We start from the raw sequence: 16,187 nt of genomic DNA, 5'->3' as shown, positions 1-16,187 counted from the left end.
TACTAAATGGTGATTCACTAGTTTGATTTAGTTAGTTCCAATCTATCATAACACCATACAGAGCTTCCTGAAAGCTGGGCCACTAAAATCATGCTATAAATAAATAATAGCATTTTATTCATTTATTCATTAACTTATTCAAAATAATTTTTATTGAGCACCTGTTATCTTATAGGCTCTGTTCCAGGTGCTGAATTATGAAACTTATGATCTACTGGAGAGATGATGATTAAGTATTTACAAGTGTGATAAATGATACAAATGAGAAATATAGAATATTATAGTGATGTGGAGAACAAAGGCAAAGGAAAAAATTAAACTTCCTTACAACTTAAAAGTCCACTAACAAGTATTTGAGACAGGCAGAGTAACCTTCATCACAGAGCTCAGCTGCCTCCATTTTAATACTTTGCTAGAGGCAAAAGGCAACCTTAGCTTGACTTTAGCATGATCTCCAGGATCCTGTAAAAATCCCTTTGGAAACTTCCTTTGTCTCTATTCCCCCAAGATACATCCTCCAAGCATATGGCCCACTGATATACAACTGAAGGGTCTCATGACGAAGGTTTTACTAGACAGAAGTAAATGACTTTTTCCTAAAAACAGCTAGCCCCTTAAGGTCCTAGAAACCTTGATTCCAAATTCCTTAGAGACTTATGCTATCCCTAACCCTCTCCCAACTTGAAAGTATATAATTAGTCACTCCTCACAATCCCAGTGCAGCTCTTTCTGCCCACAGGTTCTGTCCCCATGCTTTAATAAAACCACCCTTTTTGCACGGTAGAGGTCTCAAGAATCCTTTCTTGACCATTGGCTCCCAGACCCCAACATTTCACATCAATAGGACTATATAATAGGAATGTCTAAACTTGTCTTTGGGTTGGTGAAGGCTTCCTTCAAATGTAGTGTTTAAGTTGAAATCTGAACATTGAGTGGGAGTTAGGCAGATGAAGAGCTAGAGAAATGAGTGGGAAGAGACAGTGGGAGTGGCATTGGTATGTGTTGGGGGGGTGGGGGCCAGTGGCTTTAAGGAACCAAATTTTGTTCAGAGAACTGAAGGTGTGTAATGGCTAGAGCACCAAGTATGAGACATGAGACAAAGCTGGAAGACTGATGGGGGTCAGCTCATTTAAGACTTTATGGTCATGTTGGACTATTCAGAGCCTTTCCCTGGCACTGGCTTTGTTCAGGTACTAGGGATATATAGAATTGAATCCGACTTTAGAGTACCTTAATCCCAGGTCTTGAATAGTTCATCAGGTGGAATAGAGACACTTTGACAATGGCAATGCAGTATGATAAATATGATAATAGAGATATGAAGAGATTTTCATGGGAATTCACAGGAGAGGTACTTAAAAGGAGTAAAAATAATTTCATCATATTTCCTTTTAAGTTGTTTCCTATTGCTTCCAAACTCATATTAGATCAGTCAATTGTAGGCCTAAATTTAGATTAATGTTATTTTGAGACATCCAGAAAAATGGTTTAGCCACTTAGGTAACGAACCAATTTCTACTATAGTTCTTGCTTATGACTTCTATACTACATTTTCCTTTCCTTTTCACAAACTCTCATTCTTAAAACTTTGCTGAACTCCCCTCTCTCACTTTACCCCAGGTAGAATTAGAAATCTGGTTGGTTTGTTTTTCATGTATCCCCCCTAGACTTTTTCTCACTGCTAGATTTCTTTTTTTTTTTTTTTTAATGTTTATTTAGTTTTGAGACAGAGAGCACGCAGGCACCTATGAGCTCTGCAAGCGGGGAAGGGGCAGGGGCGGGGACACAGAAGATCCAAACTCAGGAACCGTGAGATCATGATCTGAGCCAAAGTCGGACGCTTAACTGACTGAGCCACCTAAGCATAGAGATTTTGTCTTGTTCATGTCCTATTGGTCATTCAAAAAATACTTATCAAACATCTACTATGGACATCACATAGGTCCTGCAGATTCACTAATAACCTGGATAAGACTCAGTCCTTGTTCTAACAGAGCTATAGTCAGTTGCAGAAGGCAGAAGGCAGACGAGTAAGCAGGCAAAAACAGTAAATATGACAAATGCTATGATAAGGAAAGTGTAAAGTACAATGGGGAGCCTAGAGCAAGGAGGCTATTAGGACGAAGTAATTTAAGCTAAGAACTGAAGGATAAGCATGAATTAGCCAGGCATGGGTCCAGAGCTGAGAGAGAGCACAATACATTTAAGAAACTGAAAGAAATGGGCACCTGGGTGATTCAGTCGGTTAAGTGTCTGACTCTTGATTTTAGCTTAGGTCGTGATCTCACGGGTTTGTGAGTTTGAGCCCTGGGTCTGACTCTGTGCTGACACTGGGGAGCTTGCTTGGGATTCTCTCTCTCTCCCTCTCTCTCCCTGCCTATCCCTTTCTTGTGCACACTCTCTCTCTTTCAAAAATAAATAAACCTAAAAAAAAGAAACTGCAAGAAATGCAAATTAAATGAAAAAAGAAAATGAAAGTTTACAGAGCACTAGAGCTAGTAGAAGCTGGGGAGGGAGAGGGTAGAGAGGGAAGAGGGGAACAATTAGAAATGGGTGTTTAACATGATGGTGTACACATAGAAAACACTATGTAAATATTTGTTGGATGAATGAGTGAGCCATTCCAAAACGTAAGAAAGTGAGATGTTTGGGGAAGCCAGGTTTGTGTGTGATTGCTTGTGCCCTTGTTCTCTGGGAAGCATTGTAGTGTGCTGGTTAAAAGCCCGGTCTCTGACACCAGCTGTTTAGATTTGAATCCTGGCTTCCACAATTAATAGCTGAGGTCACCCTGGACAAATTACATAAGCTCTTTTGTGTCATTTACCTTATCTGTTAAGTTAGAGAAGATAATACTATTTCTTAGGATTGTTGTCAAGATTAAACGAGTTAATACTTGTAAAGCATTGGAACAGAGCCTAGAACTAAGCACTGTGTAAGTGTTTGCTATTATTCATCCATTCACCAGAACATTTCTTGAGGGCTAAGTACTGTGCTAGATGCTGTGAAAATAAGATGTGGTCTTATTTCTCTTCCATGGACGAAGACCATAAAATCTGGTGAGGAAGAGGATTCATAAATAAGTAATTACAACACAATACAATCAAATGTGGTGGTGGGGTAAGTACTGCAAAACTGAAGGAGAGGGAGTGACTCATTCTCTCCAAAGAAGCCAAGGGAGGCTTTAGAGGGTAAAATGCATTTAAGTTGGGTGACACAGAATGAACAGCTTGCCAGCAAAGAAAGGCAGTAGGATATATCGGGCCAAGGAAGCACCATGTTGCATACGTGTAGTAGGATGCAAGCCTAAAGCATGTTTAGCAAATGGCAAGGGGCACTTGGACATCTATTATGGTCTGTATTACGCATTTTCTGTAAGTTATTTCCTTTACTTTTCATAAAACTGTTGCCTGCGTGTCCACTCCACTTAATACTCATAAAGTACTTAATGTTGCAGTCACTTTGTATGTACTAACTATATAAACTTATGACAACTGTGTGAAATAGGTACCGTTATTATTCTCATTTTACAGATGAGAAAATTGAGGCAAAAAGTCAGGTTCATCATTCAAAGTCATATAGCATTGAAGTGGCAGTGCCAAAATTCAAACTCACAGTTTCACTCCAGAATTTGTGCTCTTAATCACTATTCTTGTTCTGCCCCCTCCCCACTCCTACCCACTCACTAGTTGTTGTTTTTGGGCTGCTGTAGACATAGAAACTAGAGACCCAAACTTGCTGGAACTGCATGTAAAGTAAAAGCTGAAAGTCACATTTGGGAACAAAGTGCATAAACTCTACAGCATATGTAGCCTGCACAAGACTGAGCACAAAATACTTTAAAATAACTCCTTCCCCTCTCTCACTCCCCACTTGCCATAGCCAGCAAGGGTGGGGGTGGGGAAGAGGTGGGTATTTATTGAATTACAAAGGATGTCTCAGGCCACACATGTGTCTCAGGGGGACCATTAAAAAATTTTTTTTTCATGTTTATTCTTGAGAGAGAGAGAGAGACAGTGTGAGCAGGGGAGGGGCAGAGAGAGAGGGAGACACAGAATCCGAAGCAGGCTCCAGGCTCTGAGCTGTCAGCATAGACTCAAAGTGGGGCTCTAACTCATGAGCTGTGAGATCATGACCTGAGCCAAAGCCGGATGCTTTACCAACAGAGCCACCCAGGTGTCCCATTTTTTTTAATTAAAAAAATTTTTTTAAATGTTTATTTATTTTTCTGGGGGTCCATTTTAAACTTGGATCCTTTAACCAGCAATTTACTCTTCTCTGGAAACAAAAAATTTTAAAATACTCCCTTTACTGTAGGGACGGGGTGGAAAATGCAACACTGACAAGTTATGTGACAAAAAGAGTTAGGATTATCCAGAGCTAGGCAGAGCCATATTAATTCACAAAGAGATACATTGGTTCCAGGGGACCATGAGGAATAAATAAGAAGGGAGAGGTTTGGGACTTACTAGAGGAAGCAAACTTCCTCAGAAATATGATTGATTAAGACTGTACTTGAAGTGAACCCTGAGCAAATGCAACCATGAAGATTTATTTTTTTAAGTTTATTTATTTTTTTTGTGTGAGAGAGAGCTAGCGAGCATGAGCGGGGGATGGGCAGAGAGAGTGGAGGACAGAGGATCTGAAGCAGGTTCCATGCTGACAGCAAAGAGCCTGACGTGGAGCTTGAATTCAGGAACCATGAAATCATGACCTGGGCCGAAATCAAAAGTCAGACGCTTAATCTGCTGAGCCACCCAGGCACCCTGCGACCATGAAGATTTAGATTAAAGTTTCCAGACAGAAGAGAATCAGCAGAACTTGGGCAGTGTAAGTAGGAAAGTTCCCAAATTGGACCTGAGGAATTCAGCTAGTTAATAGGTTTCCCTCATTTTTTAATCTTTTTTATTTTTTTATTTTTATTACTTTTTTTTTTTTTTAAGGAGGAGGAACTGAAAGCCTAAACCAGAACCTATTAAACCACCTTTGAAGATCTTCATACATATTTATGTGTAAGTTAATGGGTAGTGAACTGTATACTCTCATTTCAGAGTATGGGTTCAGTTTTTCTCAGTGAACCCTTATATGACCTTCATAAGGTCTCCAGTTAGAGGGGTGCCTGGGTGGCTCAGCTGGTTAAGTGTCCAACTCTTCATTTTGGCTCAGGTCATGATCTCATGGTTCATGAGTTTGAGCCCGAGTCGAGCTCTGGGCTGACAGTGCAGAGCCTACTTGGGATTCTCTCTCTCTCTCTCTCTCTCTCTCTCTCTCTCTCTGCCCTTCCCCCACTCATGCCCCCCACTCAAAATAAATAAACTTAGAAAAAAGTCTCCAGTTAGAGAATCCCTCTATGTATGACCTATAGATAGCAATATGCATGGCTAGATCCTACCGTGTGCAGTCAAAATTCTGATTCCCAGAGGGGACAAAAAGAGGAGAAAACCTCGTTTTTAGTATGAGTGCAATATATCAAACACAAACTTCCTGACAACTCTGAGGATGCTCAGAGTTCTTGCCTGTGAAATTGCTTGAAAGCTAGATTCTGGATAGGTGAATTTATAGCAACGTATGTCCCAGATTTTTGAGGACAGCCCAGATTTCAAATATCCTATCCTGTTGTAACTATAAGTATGCTTATAAATGTGTGCTCTTGTGTATCCCAATTTGGATAGAGGGGAAAATATAGGTGTGATACAAGTGATACTTTCTTGGCCTTTATGATAAGGATAAATACCAGAAGGAAGTTATGCTGGAGATTAGAGGGATAACAGTGCTCAGAGTATTCCTAAAGAGTATTCCTTGGTAACAAGGTGTAAAAAAGCCATCTTTGGTGTGAAAGACGCTGGGAGGTACTCTTGCAAAATTAAGTATGTTTTTGTGCCATTTGGAGATAATAGAAAAGTCCAAGGGAGAGAAGTTTGGGAACAAAATAGGGAAAGGCTGCTTCTAGTGAAGGTCAGCTGTGTCCCCATTGAAGAGGAAAAGGCTGAAAATTTGAGAAAACCAGGACGGAGAGATCTTGAAAGAAAGTTATACAAACGCTCAGAGGAGAAAGAAGGAGGGAGGGAGGGAAAGAGAGAGAGAGAGAGAGAGAGAGAGAGAGAGAGAGAGAGAATAGCATTAAAAGAGAAACTTAAAGAAAATCTTGAAAGACAGAGTCAGGCAGGTGGGAGGAAAGGAAGAAAGGCTAGGAAGAACCAGAGCGGAAGAGTGAGGTTGGAGTAGGGGGTGGGGGAGCTAGAGCAAGCGAGCAGGCAAGGGCAAGAGAGACAAATGGGAAACCTGAAGTTTCTCTCAAGGTTGTGAAAGTCTGGGGGAGAGTTGGGAGAGATCTAAGGCTGGGAAAAGATTTTGGAACTGGACCAAGGGCTGTGCAAACAAGAAAACTCAAAGCTGCATTTGCTGTCTGCTAGAACTGGTGATCCCTCGAGGAATCCCCTAGAGAGCCTAGCCCCCCTCAAAGCTGTAAAGTGATCTTGGGTGATACTCTCTGGGGAATTGTGGAAACCCAGACAGATGTTTTGTTGATGTCGTCTAACCTTCAGGAAACCTCTCTCTAAAACATTGCTGGCTTGCAAGATGGGGGTACTTAGTAGTTTAAAAGTGTGTTTCTCAGGTTCTTGGGAAACATCAAAGTGAGTGAAGTGTGGAAGTCCCTGCTTCTCCCTAAATCTGGGACTTCTATGCTACCAGACAGTATTTATTTTTTGAAGGAAAATACTTTTGTAGATTACTATAGCCTTTGCTCAGAGATTCTGAAAAGACTGGGTTTTTTTTGGCAACGGGAGGTGTGTGGGAGAGAGAGAAAGCACGTGTGCTCCTGAACACGAGTAGGGGATGGGTAGAGAGAGAAAGGGAGGGAATCCCAAGCAGGGATGCCCTGATGTGGGGCTCAAACTCAAGAACCGTGAGATCATTACTTGAGCCAGAATCAAGAGTTGGAGCTTAACTGACTGAGGTACCCAGTCACCGCTAGCACCTCTCTTATGTAATATTTTGGAGCTGCTAAAATTATATTTACAAAGAATTCTTAGTGATGTGGAGAAATATTTAAGATAAAACATCAAGTAGACATGCCTGGGTGGCTCACATCGGTTAAGCATTTGGTTCTTGATTTTGGCTCAGGTCATGCCTGATCCGGCTCTGTGCTGACAGTGCTGGGCCTGCTTGGGATTCTCTCCCTCCCTCTCTTTCTGCCCCTCACCTGCTTATGGTCTCTGTGTCTCTCTCTCAAAGTAAATAAACTTAAAAAAAAAAGTCAGTATTTTAAAAAATGCTAAAGGCAGCATATAGGTCTTCACCTTAGGTAGTGATCTCAGGGTTCGTGGGTTTGAGCCCCATGTTGGGCTCTGGTCTGACAGCTCAGAGCCTGTAGCCTGTTTTGGATTCTGTGTCTCCCTCTCTCTCTGCCCCTTCCCTGCTTGTGCTCTGTCTCTTTCTCTCTCAAAAATAAAACATTTTTTAAAAAATTTTATTTATTTACTTATGTTTTATATTTATATCTAAGTCAGTTAGCATATAGTGCAATAATGATTTCAGGAGCAGATTCCAGTGATTCATCCCATATGTATAACACCTGGTACTCTTCCCAACAAGTATCTTCCTTAATTCCCCTTACCCATTTAGCCCATCCCCACCCCCACCCCCAACCACTCCAGCAACCCTCAGTTTGTTCTCTGTATTTAAGAGTCTCTTATGTTTTGTCCCCTTCCCTGTTTTTATATTATTTTTGCTTCCCTTCCATTATGTTCATCTGTTTTGTATCTTAAATTCTACATATGAGTGAAGTCATATATTTGTCTGTCTCTGACTGACTCATTTCGTTTAGCATAATACCCTCTAGTTCCATCCATTTAGTTGTAAATGGCAAGATTTCATTCTATTTGATTGCCAACTAATACTCCATTGTGTATATATACCACATCTTCATTATCCATTCATTTGTCGATGGACATTTGGGATCTTTCCATACTTTGGCTATTGTTGATAATGCTGCTATAAACATTGGGGGGTGCATGTGCCACTTCGAATTAGTATTTTTGTATCCTTTGGATAAATACCTAGTAGTGCAATTGCTGAGCCATAGGGTAGTTCTATTTTTAATTTTTTGAGGAACCTCCACACTATTTTCCAGAGTGGCTGCACCAGTTTGCATTCCCACCAGCAATGCAAAAGAGATCCTCTTTCTCTGCCTCCTCCCCAACATCTGTTGCCTGAGTTATTAATTTTAGCCATTCTGACTGGTGTGAGGTGGTATTTCATTGTGGTTTTGATTTGTATTTCCCTGATGATGAGTGATGTTGAGCATCTTTTAATGTGTCTGTTAGCCATCTGGATGTCTTCTTTGGAAAAGTGTCTGTTCATGTCTTTTGCCCACTTCTTCACTGGATTATTTGTTTTTTGGGTGTTGAGTTTGATAGGTTCTTTATAGATTTTGGATACTAACCCTTTATCTACTAAGTCATTTGCAAATATCTTCTCCCATTCTGTTGGTTGCCTTTTAGTTTAGCTGATTGTTTCCTTCGCTGTGCAGAAGCTTTTTATCTTGATGAGGTCCCAATAGTTCATTTTTGCTTTTGTTTCCCTTGCCTCCGGAGACTTGTATGGTAAGAAGTTGCTGTGGCTGAGGTCAAAGAGGTTTTTGCCTGCTTTCTCCTCGAGGATTTTGATGGCTTCCTGTCTCACATTTAGGTCTTTCATCCATTTTGAGTTTATTTTTGTGTATGGTGTAAGAAAGTGGTCCAGGTTCATTTTTCTGCATGCTGCTGTCAAGTTTTCCTAGCACCCTTTGCTGAAGAGACTTTCTTTATTCCATTGGACATTCTTTCCTGCTTTGTCAAAGATTAGTTAGCCATATGTTTGTGGGTCCATTTCTGGGTTCTCTATTCTGTTCCATTGATCTAAGTGTCAGTTTTTGTGCCAGTACCATACTGTCTTGATGATTACAGCTTTGTAATACATCTTGAAGTCCGGGATTGTGATGCCTCCAGCTTTGGTTTTCTTTTTCAGGATTGCTTTGGCTATTCAGGGTCTTTTCTGGTTCCACACAACTTTTAGGATTGTTTGTTCTAGCTCTGTGAAGAATGCTGGTGTTATTTTGATAAGGATTGCATTGAATATGTAGATTGCTTTGGGTAGTATCAACATTTTAACAATATTTGTTCTTCCAATCCATGAGCATGGAATATTTTTCCTTTTTTGTGTGTGTCTTCTTCAATTTGTTTCATAAGCTTTCTATAGTTTTCAGTGTGTAAATTTTTCACCTATTTGGTTAGGTTTATTCCTAGGTATTTTATGGTTTTTGGTGCAATTGTAAATGGGATTGATTCCTTGATTTCTCTTTCTGTTGCTTCATTGTTGGTGTATAGAATGCAACCGATTTCTGTGCGACTTTGCTGAATTCATGGATCAGTTCTAGCAGTTTTTTGGTGGAATCTTTTGTGTTTTCCATATAGAGTAGTATGTCATCTGCGAAAAGTGACAGGTTGACTTCCTCCTTGCCGATCTGGATGCCTTTTATTCCTTTGTGTTGTCTGATTGCTGAGACTAGGACTTCCAGTACTATGTTGAACAACAGTGGTGAGAATGGACATCCCTATCATTTTTCTGACCTTAGGGGAAAAACTCTCAGTTTTTCCCCATTGAAGAAAAAAAAAAACATTAAAAAAACTTTTTTAATAAAATTATTATTTTTAATAACATTTTTAATAAAATAATTATTTTTTAATAAAATTATTAAAAGGTATGCAATAAAACTTTTATTTTTATTTATGTATTTATTTATTTTTTTAACTATTAAAAAAATTTTATTAGTACTTTTACCAAAGGGGAGATGCAGTTTATTTACACCAGCAGCCATAGGGGCAAAGGGAATAGACAGTTAGCAATCTGTATAGGATCAACTACTTATGCAAAAATAATAATCTCCAAAACAAAGGACAGTGGAGAGTTTCACAACACTTCCCTAATGGTTCCAGGATGTGATTATGCCAGGCAATGGCCCCTGGATATGCGGTGGTGGGAACTAATGTATGGCAGAAAAAGTCACAAACTACAAAAATTTGTAAAGAACCCCCTTTCCCCCCATGCACGTGCACACACACACACACACACACACATTCAGATACATAATAGAATCACAGGGTGATCACTATACTTAACTGAGGAAGGAAGGATAGGAATTCTGCTATTAGAGGGAAGATGGGTAGGGAAAGGGCAAGTTCCTAACCACTGTAAACTATAATGTGGGGAACATTCACTCCCCAGAGAAGAAAGGAGTTAGTTTGTCCCCCTCAGGGAACCTGTTCTACCTAGCCCACCTCTTACCCATCCAGGACAGGCCTAGGACTATTGCCCTAGTAATGGGAGGGCAAAAGCCAAAAACAATAAATAAGAGGGAGTTAATATGAACCAATGATTTTTCAAAATTATTTCTACTTCTTCCTCCTCTAACCAAGAGACCAGAAAGGAATCAGTAATATCACAATCAGAGCTCCCTCTCTGAAGGAAGAGTGGACCATGACCTTACTTTCAGCTTGTTTCCCAGACATTGTTTGGAAGTAGGCCAAATTTACTTGGACTCTCCTTTTCCTCTGTATCTCCTTAGAAGGATATGTCTATAAAGTCAAGGGCAGAACACCTAAAATTATTTTAGCTCTTGCCAAGGTTTACCTTTCTAAGAAGTGATCACAGGGGCGCCTGGGTGGCGCAGTCGGTTAAGCGTCCAACTTCAGCCAGGTCACGATCTCGCGGTCCGTGAGTTCGAGCCCCGGGTCAGGCTCTGGGCTGATGGCTCGGAGCCTGGAGCCTGTTTCCGATTCTGTGTCTCCCTCTCTCTCTGCCCCTCCCCTGTTCATGCTCTGTCTCTCTCTGTCCCAAAAATAAATAAACGTTGGAAAAAAAAAAAAAAAAAAGAAGTGATCACAATTCTTGGATTGACAGACCAGTCTGTAATTACACCTCAACCCTGACCTGGACAATTTTAGGGGGAGAATACAATAATAGACAGTCTTGAGGCCTATTACTATGGTTCCCTTAAAGTCTATATGTAACACTAATTAGTCCATATAGTCCAAACAGTTCCTTCTCAGGTAAGGAAGGATACATGCCCAGGGGTTAGAGAAAATAGATTAGTACCCACTCCATCCCTGTGTGTGTCATTCAGCCTTTCCTGGTCTTCTACTTAGGTCCTAAGAGACAGTATCCAAATGGAGGTGGGAAGATGTAATTCCTTATGAAGTAAGACACAGCAGGAAGGCATCTAGCAAGGCAGTCCTATAGGAACAATGCTTATGCATGATACTGCCTTTCATACACAAAAAATTATGTTCTCTCCCCATCTTTATTTTTTGAAGAATTTTTAAAAATGTTTATTTATTTATTTTGAAAGAGAGAGAGCACACAAGTGAGGGAGAGGGGCACAAGTGAGGTGGGGGGAGCACAAGCGGGGTGGGGGTAGGGGGAGAGAGAGAGAGAAAGAGAGAGAGAGGACAGAGAGAATCCCAAGCAAGATCCATGCTGCCAGTGCAGAGCCTGAGTCAGGGCCCGATCCCACGGACTGTGAGACCACTACTGGAGCCAAAAGCTGAAGGAAGGAATCAAGGGTTAGAGGTTGAACCTACTGGGCCACTCAGGCACCCTGGTTGTCTCCCCATCTTGATCCCAACAGAGGAACCTATCAGCAAGATTCTTCTCTGGATCTCCTAAAAGAACAAGGGTGGGGGCGGGGAACAAGAAAAAGAAAAACTTAAAAGAAGCTAAGGAAAGGGAAACTGGGCAGGCTTCAGAAGCAGGAGCATCAAGAGAGATGAATTGAAATTGGTCAGTATGAAAGCAGGGTGGCAGGCAGTACCTGGGTCATGAGCTACACCAGATGGGCAGTGGAGCAGGGGACATGGGGCCAAGCCAGACAGACGAGGCTGGGCCCCTTACTGGGGCACAGAATGAGGTTTAAGGAAACATTTCAAATAAGGCAGCACTGTTCCCGCTCACTTTGGGGCTCTCACACCTCTACACTTCATAAACCCTTGATCAGGAAGTAAAGTGGAAGGTAGTTTTGATATGTGGCTCACATTTCCCATCCTTGCCTATCCCATTACCTGACTTCTGACAACAAAAGGACAGCTCTTGTCGAGAATGTTCAAAAGGGACTGAATAGAAAGGGGCTGCTCCTCATGAGGGACAACAGGTGGTGGCAGTCTGTATGTTCACCATAACAGAGCTTCGACTGCTCAACCCAAGGAACAGGGACATTCAGTAGGATACTGCCATCAGATGAGAGACCCAGCCTTGGTCCTTGGCTCCTAGTACTAACCTATTAACATTGAGGGCAGTTGGAAGAGGTCCCTTCTGGGCTCAGCTTTCAAACCACAGTCTCTACAGCCATTATGCTCTTCTATAATTCAGGCCTGCCCCTGGCATGGAAGGCAGGTAGTGACCTGGCATAATGACCAAATCAGACACATGGACTGGCTAGGTAACTAACAACCCAGAGTAGGAAAATGACTGCCCCACAAAACTGTTGTTCACAGCATAATATATCCAGATATGATCTTGCAGTTTAAGAGATGGTACATAGTTGTAGAAGCCCCTGCTGCCTCTTCAGGGGATCATAACTGAATCCTCAACCTGCCTAGATAACCAAGTTGTCCATTTGCCAAGCCTATGCTACCAGGTGGGGTGCAAGACAAAGGGCTCTGTTCAGCAAATTTGCCCTTGTCCCCAAGTCTGTTCAAGTCACTATAAATGCTAGATATTTTGGAAACTGGTAGCATTGTCCTTTTCTTCTTGTTGGAGCCAAGATCACAGAGCTTTGCTTATCAGATTCAGTTGTAATTCTTTTTCTTGGTTTCCCAAATTGGAACTGTTAATATCCAGATCTCTCACCTGACTTGCATTTGTCTTGAGGAAGTCCGAATCAGGCTCAGAGATCAGAGGAGCAGTCCCACTGAGGCCCAATGATAAAGGCCTGACCATCAGCCACGTTCATCTATCAGTTATCCAGAAAGCCCTGACATCAGATAGATAGAAAGCCTGAGGAACCAAAGGATTTATACACTGGGCACACAGATGCTCAACTGTGCATGGAAGACAATAGATCTTGTGCACTTCCTTGTGTGGAGATTACCTGCATGGTATGGTGTTGGGATGCACAGCTCTCCCTGCCCAGGGTTTCAAAGCTGATTCCAGGTAATATAAAAGGATCAAAATTCCTAAATTGTCCACTTGGGTTTTTTTTTTTCTTTTTTAGGTTTACTTATTTTGAGTGACAGAGAGAGAGAGAGAGAGAGTAGGGGAGGAGCAGACAGAAAAAGAGGGAGAGAGAATCCCAAGCAGGCTCTGCACTGTCAATAGGGGCCTATGTGGGGACCCATGCAGGGCTTGACCTTATGAACCGTGAGATCATGATCTCAGTCTGCTGTTTAACTGACTAAGCCACCCAGGTACCCCTACACTTTGGGTTTTTAAAGGCTGGAATCTTCAATGGGAAATTGGGATTTTTGTCCGATTTTTTTTTTTTTTTTTCTTTTTCTACTTAGATACCTAACTTCTCCAAACCACAGGACCATTCTATGTTATTGTCCTGGTCACCCTCTGACTCTCTTATGGTGCAGCTACTAGAATTCTCTGGGTGAGCGTTGCAGCTGCTGATCGGGCCCATTCCCAGATTCTCCAGGAAGGGAGCAAAGCTGGAGGCAGCACGCTCCTTTATCTTCTACTGGCTGAGTGCCAAAATCCTTCATGCTGCCAGTTTCTTCGAACTCTGGGTAGAAGTAGTCACACTTGACTGCCCGGTGTACCTCAAAGCAGAGGCCCAAACAAGAATCCTCTATTAGGTCTACATATATCTCCTGAGCAATGGCCTCTAGCTTGTTGGTATCTCGGTTAGACAAAGAACTGTCCTTCATTTTAATTTCTAAACAACTGTGGAGAAGGTGCTCATATTACAGCAGCACCGGCAGGCAGCAGCGTGTAGGGCTCCTCCGGCTACACTAGGCCTGAGTCCTCAGGTGGCAGGGGCCCAGGCAGAGCAGCAGAGGCAGCAGCCAGCAGGACTGCTCCTGAACCTCAAGTCCTTTAGCTTCTTCTGGTGTCCCCTGGGTCTGGGACTTTGAGCTGGGGCTGGCCTAGGATTCAACACCAGACAGTCTCCGTGCAGCCACAGCCCGACCCCCCTAAAACTTTTTTTTTAAATATTATTTTTGATTTTCATTTTATTAAAAATAAAGCAGCCTTTGAAAACACAAGTAGTCATGAAGACAATATAACAACGTGAGAAATGCTTATGATTTAAGGCTATGTGCAAAGGGGCCAAAATAATTAAGATTACAACTATTTAGGCCAACATTGTAAGCAACGATATAGAGTGGTGCCCAGAAAAAGGACTTTCCTGTAGATACTGCTTTCTTGCAAAGGCTAGCTCTTGAACTTCTCATCCTTTGCACTCTTGCCCCTTACTTCCTCTTCAGCCTTTTGCTGAACAGAGCCCTTTGTCTTGCACCCCACCTGGTGGCATAGGCTTGGCAAATGGACAAAGTGGAGCTCAAACTCACCACCCCAAGATCAAGAGTTGCGTGCTCCACCAACTGAGCCAGCCAGATGCCCCTACTTCCTCTTTTTAGACATGTATTTCTGACTTGGTTTTCATTTAGATTCTGCCTTGCTCCGGCCAAAATATACTCAGAGACTACTTTTGGCAATGCCTCTCCATATCTGACCTAGCCCCTGGTACTCTCCTATCAGCATAAGCCAGCTGCCTTATCTTGAAGAGCTAACTGTTTTAAAAAAAAAAAAAGACATAGGAAATTCAGTATATCAAAATGCTAATAATACTGTGGTGGATTTATTGGTAGTTTATGCCACTTTTCTTTAGGCTTGAAATTTTACAATGTGGTTATGATAGATCTATAACAAAAATATTTGAAGTTTGAATTAAAGTCACTCTCTGTGCTTTCACAGGTAATTTTTGAATTCTCTTCCTTTTCATGATTTTCATGATTCTCTTCCTTTCGATGTCATAAAATTGATATCCCTTTAGACAAGAAGATACAAGGTCTGAGATCCTATCTGGGTCAAAGAAACATCTTTTTCTCTCTAAATTTTCTCTTCATCTTTCTCTGCATCTTTTCTCTCCAGATTATCTACAGCCAAAATAGAGATATGAGCATATATTTCTCTTACCTCAAAACACCAGCACCTGCAGGTTCAAGTCCAAACTCTTTAATATGGCTCTCAAGTCCCTTCATAATCTACTGTTATTCTACCTCTCCAACTTTATGTCCCAGTAATCTGCTAACCTTTTTTTTCCTTCCTTACCCTATGTTACATCAGACTACTTGCCATTCCTTAAACACGTATTAACTTTTTTTCACATTTTATTGATGTATACCATTCATATAATAAGGAGCACCAAACTTAAGTGTACAACTCAATGGTTGTTCATGTATGTATACACACGATCAAAATCTAGAACGTTTCTAAACTCTAGATGGCTCCCCTATACCCCCCTTAGTCCATATCTACACTATTTTGACTTCCATCAACAAAGGTTTGTCTGTTCTTTAACTTAAAAAAATGGAAATACACCATATGTATTCTCTTTCTCTCTCTTTTTAAAAAAAATTTTTTTTAACGTTTTATTTATTTTTGAGACAGGGAGAGACAGAGCATGAACAGGGGAGGGTCAGAGAGAGGGAGACACAGAATCTGAAACAGGCTCCAGGCTCTGAGTTGTCAGCACAGAGCCCGACGCGGGGCTTGAACTCACAGACCGAGAGATCATGACCTGAACCAAAGTCGGCCACTTAACTGACTGAGCCACCCAGGCGCCCCATCTTTCTCTCTTTTTTCAAAGTAAGCTCTATGCCCAACATGGGGCTTGAACTCACGACCCTGAGATTGAGAGTCACATACTCTACCAACTGAGCCAGCCAGGCACCCCTATGTATTCCTTAAAACACAAAGTACATTTTTATGTTTCCTTTGCCTGACAATAGGAATGCTAAGTATCTGTCATGTGCTGGACTCTCCCATTCTGCATCATGGCAGATATTACTAATTCATCTTTCTTTCTTATTATGCTTCAGTTGAGTTTTAGGTTCTTTTCCTAAACTGTGTACCAGCAGCCACTACTCATTATTGAGAGTTTGCACTGGAGAAACTTCCCTGGACAAGTTCACATGAAAGCCCTC

The 16,187-nt window shown here is 41.5% G+C and overlaps 1 protein-coding gene and 1 non-coding gene across 2 annotated transcripts; both read right to left on the bottom strand.

The window, feature by feature from the left end:
• Positions 1-13,613: 13,613 nt before the first annotated feature.
• On the bottom strand, positions 13,614-13,904 carry LOC115520342 (ataxin-7-like protein 3B). The gene has a single exon (XM_030324615.1). The coding sequence runs from the start codon at positions 13,902-13,904 to the stop codon at positions 13,614-13,616; it is 291 nt and encodes a 96-aa protein (XP_030180475.1).
• A 1,955-nt stretch (positions 13,905-15,859) lies between these two features.
• TRNAE-CUC lies at positions 15,860-15,932 on the bottom strand. The gene has a single exon. It is a non-coding gene; the product is annotated as a tRNA-Glu (tRNA).
• Positions 15,933-16,187: the final 255 nt, after the last annotated feature.

This window comes from Lynx canadensis, chromosome C1 (genome assembly GCF_007474595.2).
Source record: "Lynx canadensis isolate LIC74 chromosome C1, mLynCan4.pri.v2, whole genome shotgun sequence".
Taxonomy (NCBI): Eukaryota; Metazoa; Chordata; class Mammalia; order Carnivora; family Felidae; genus Lynx; species Lynx canadensis.
The sequence above is the reverse complement of the archived record's forward strand: the minus strand, read 5'-3'. Positions and strand labels throughout refer to the sequence as shown.

Excerpts from the sequence above, each read along its gene's own strand:
- LOC115520342 (XM_030324615.1), bottom strand. The coding sequence starts at position 13,904 with ATGAAGGACAGTTCTTTGTCTAACCGAGATACCAACAAGCTAGAGGCC.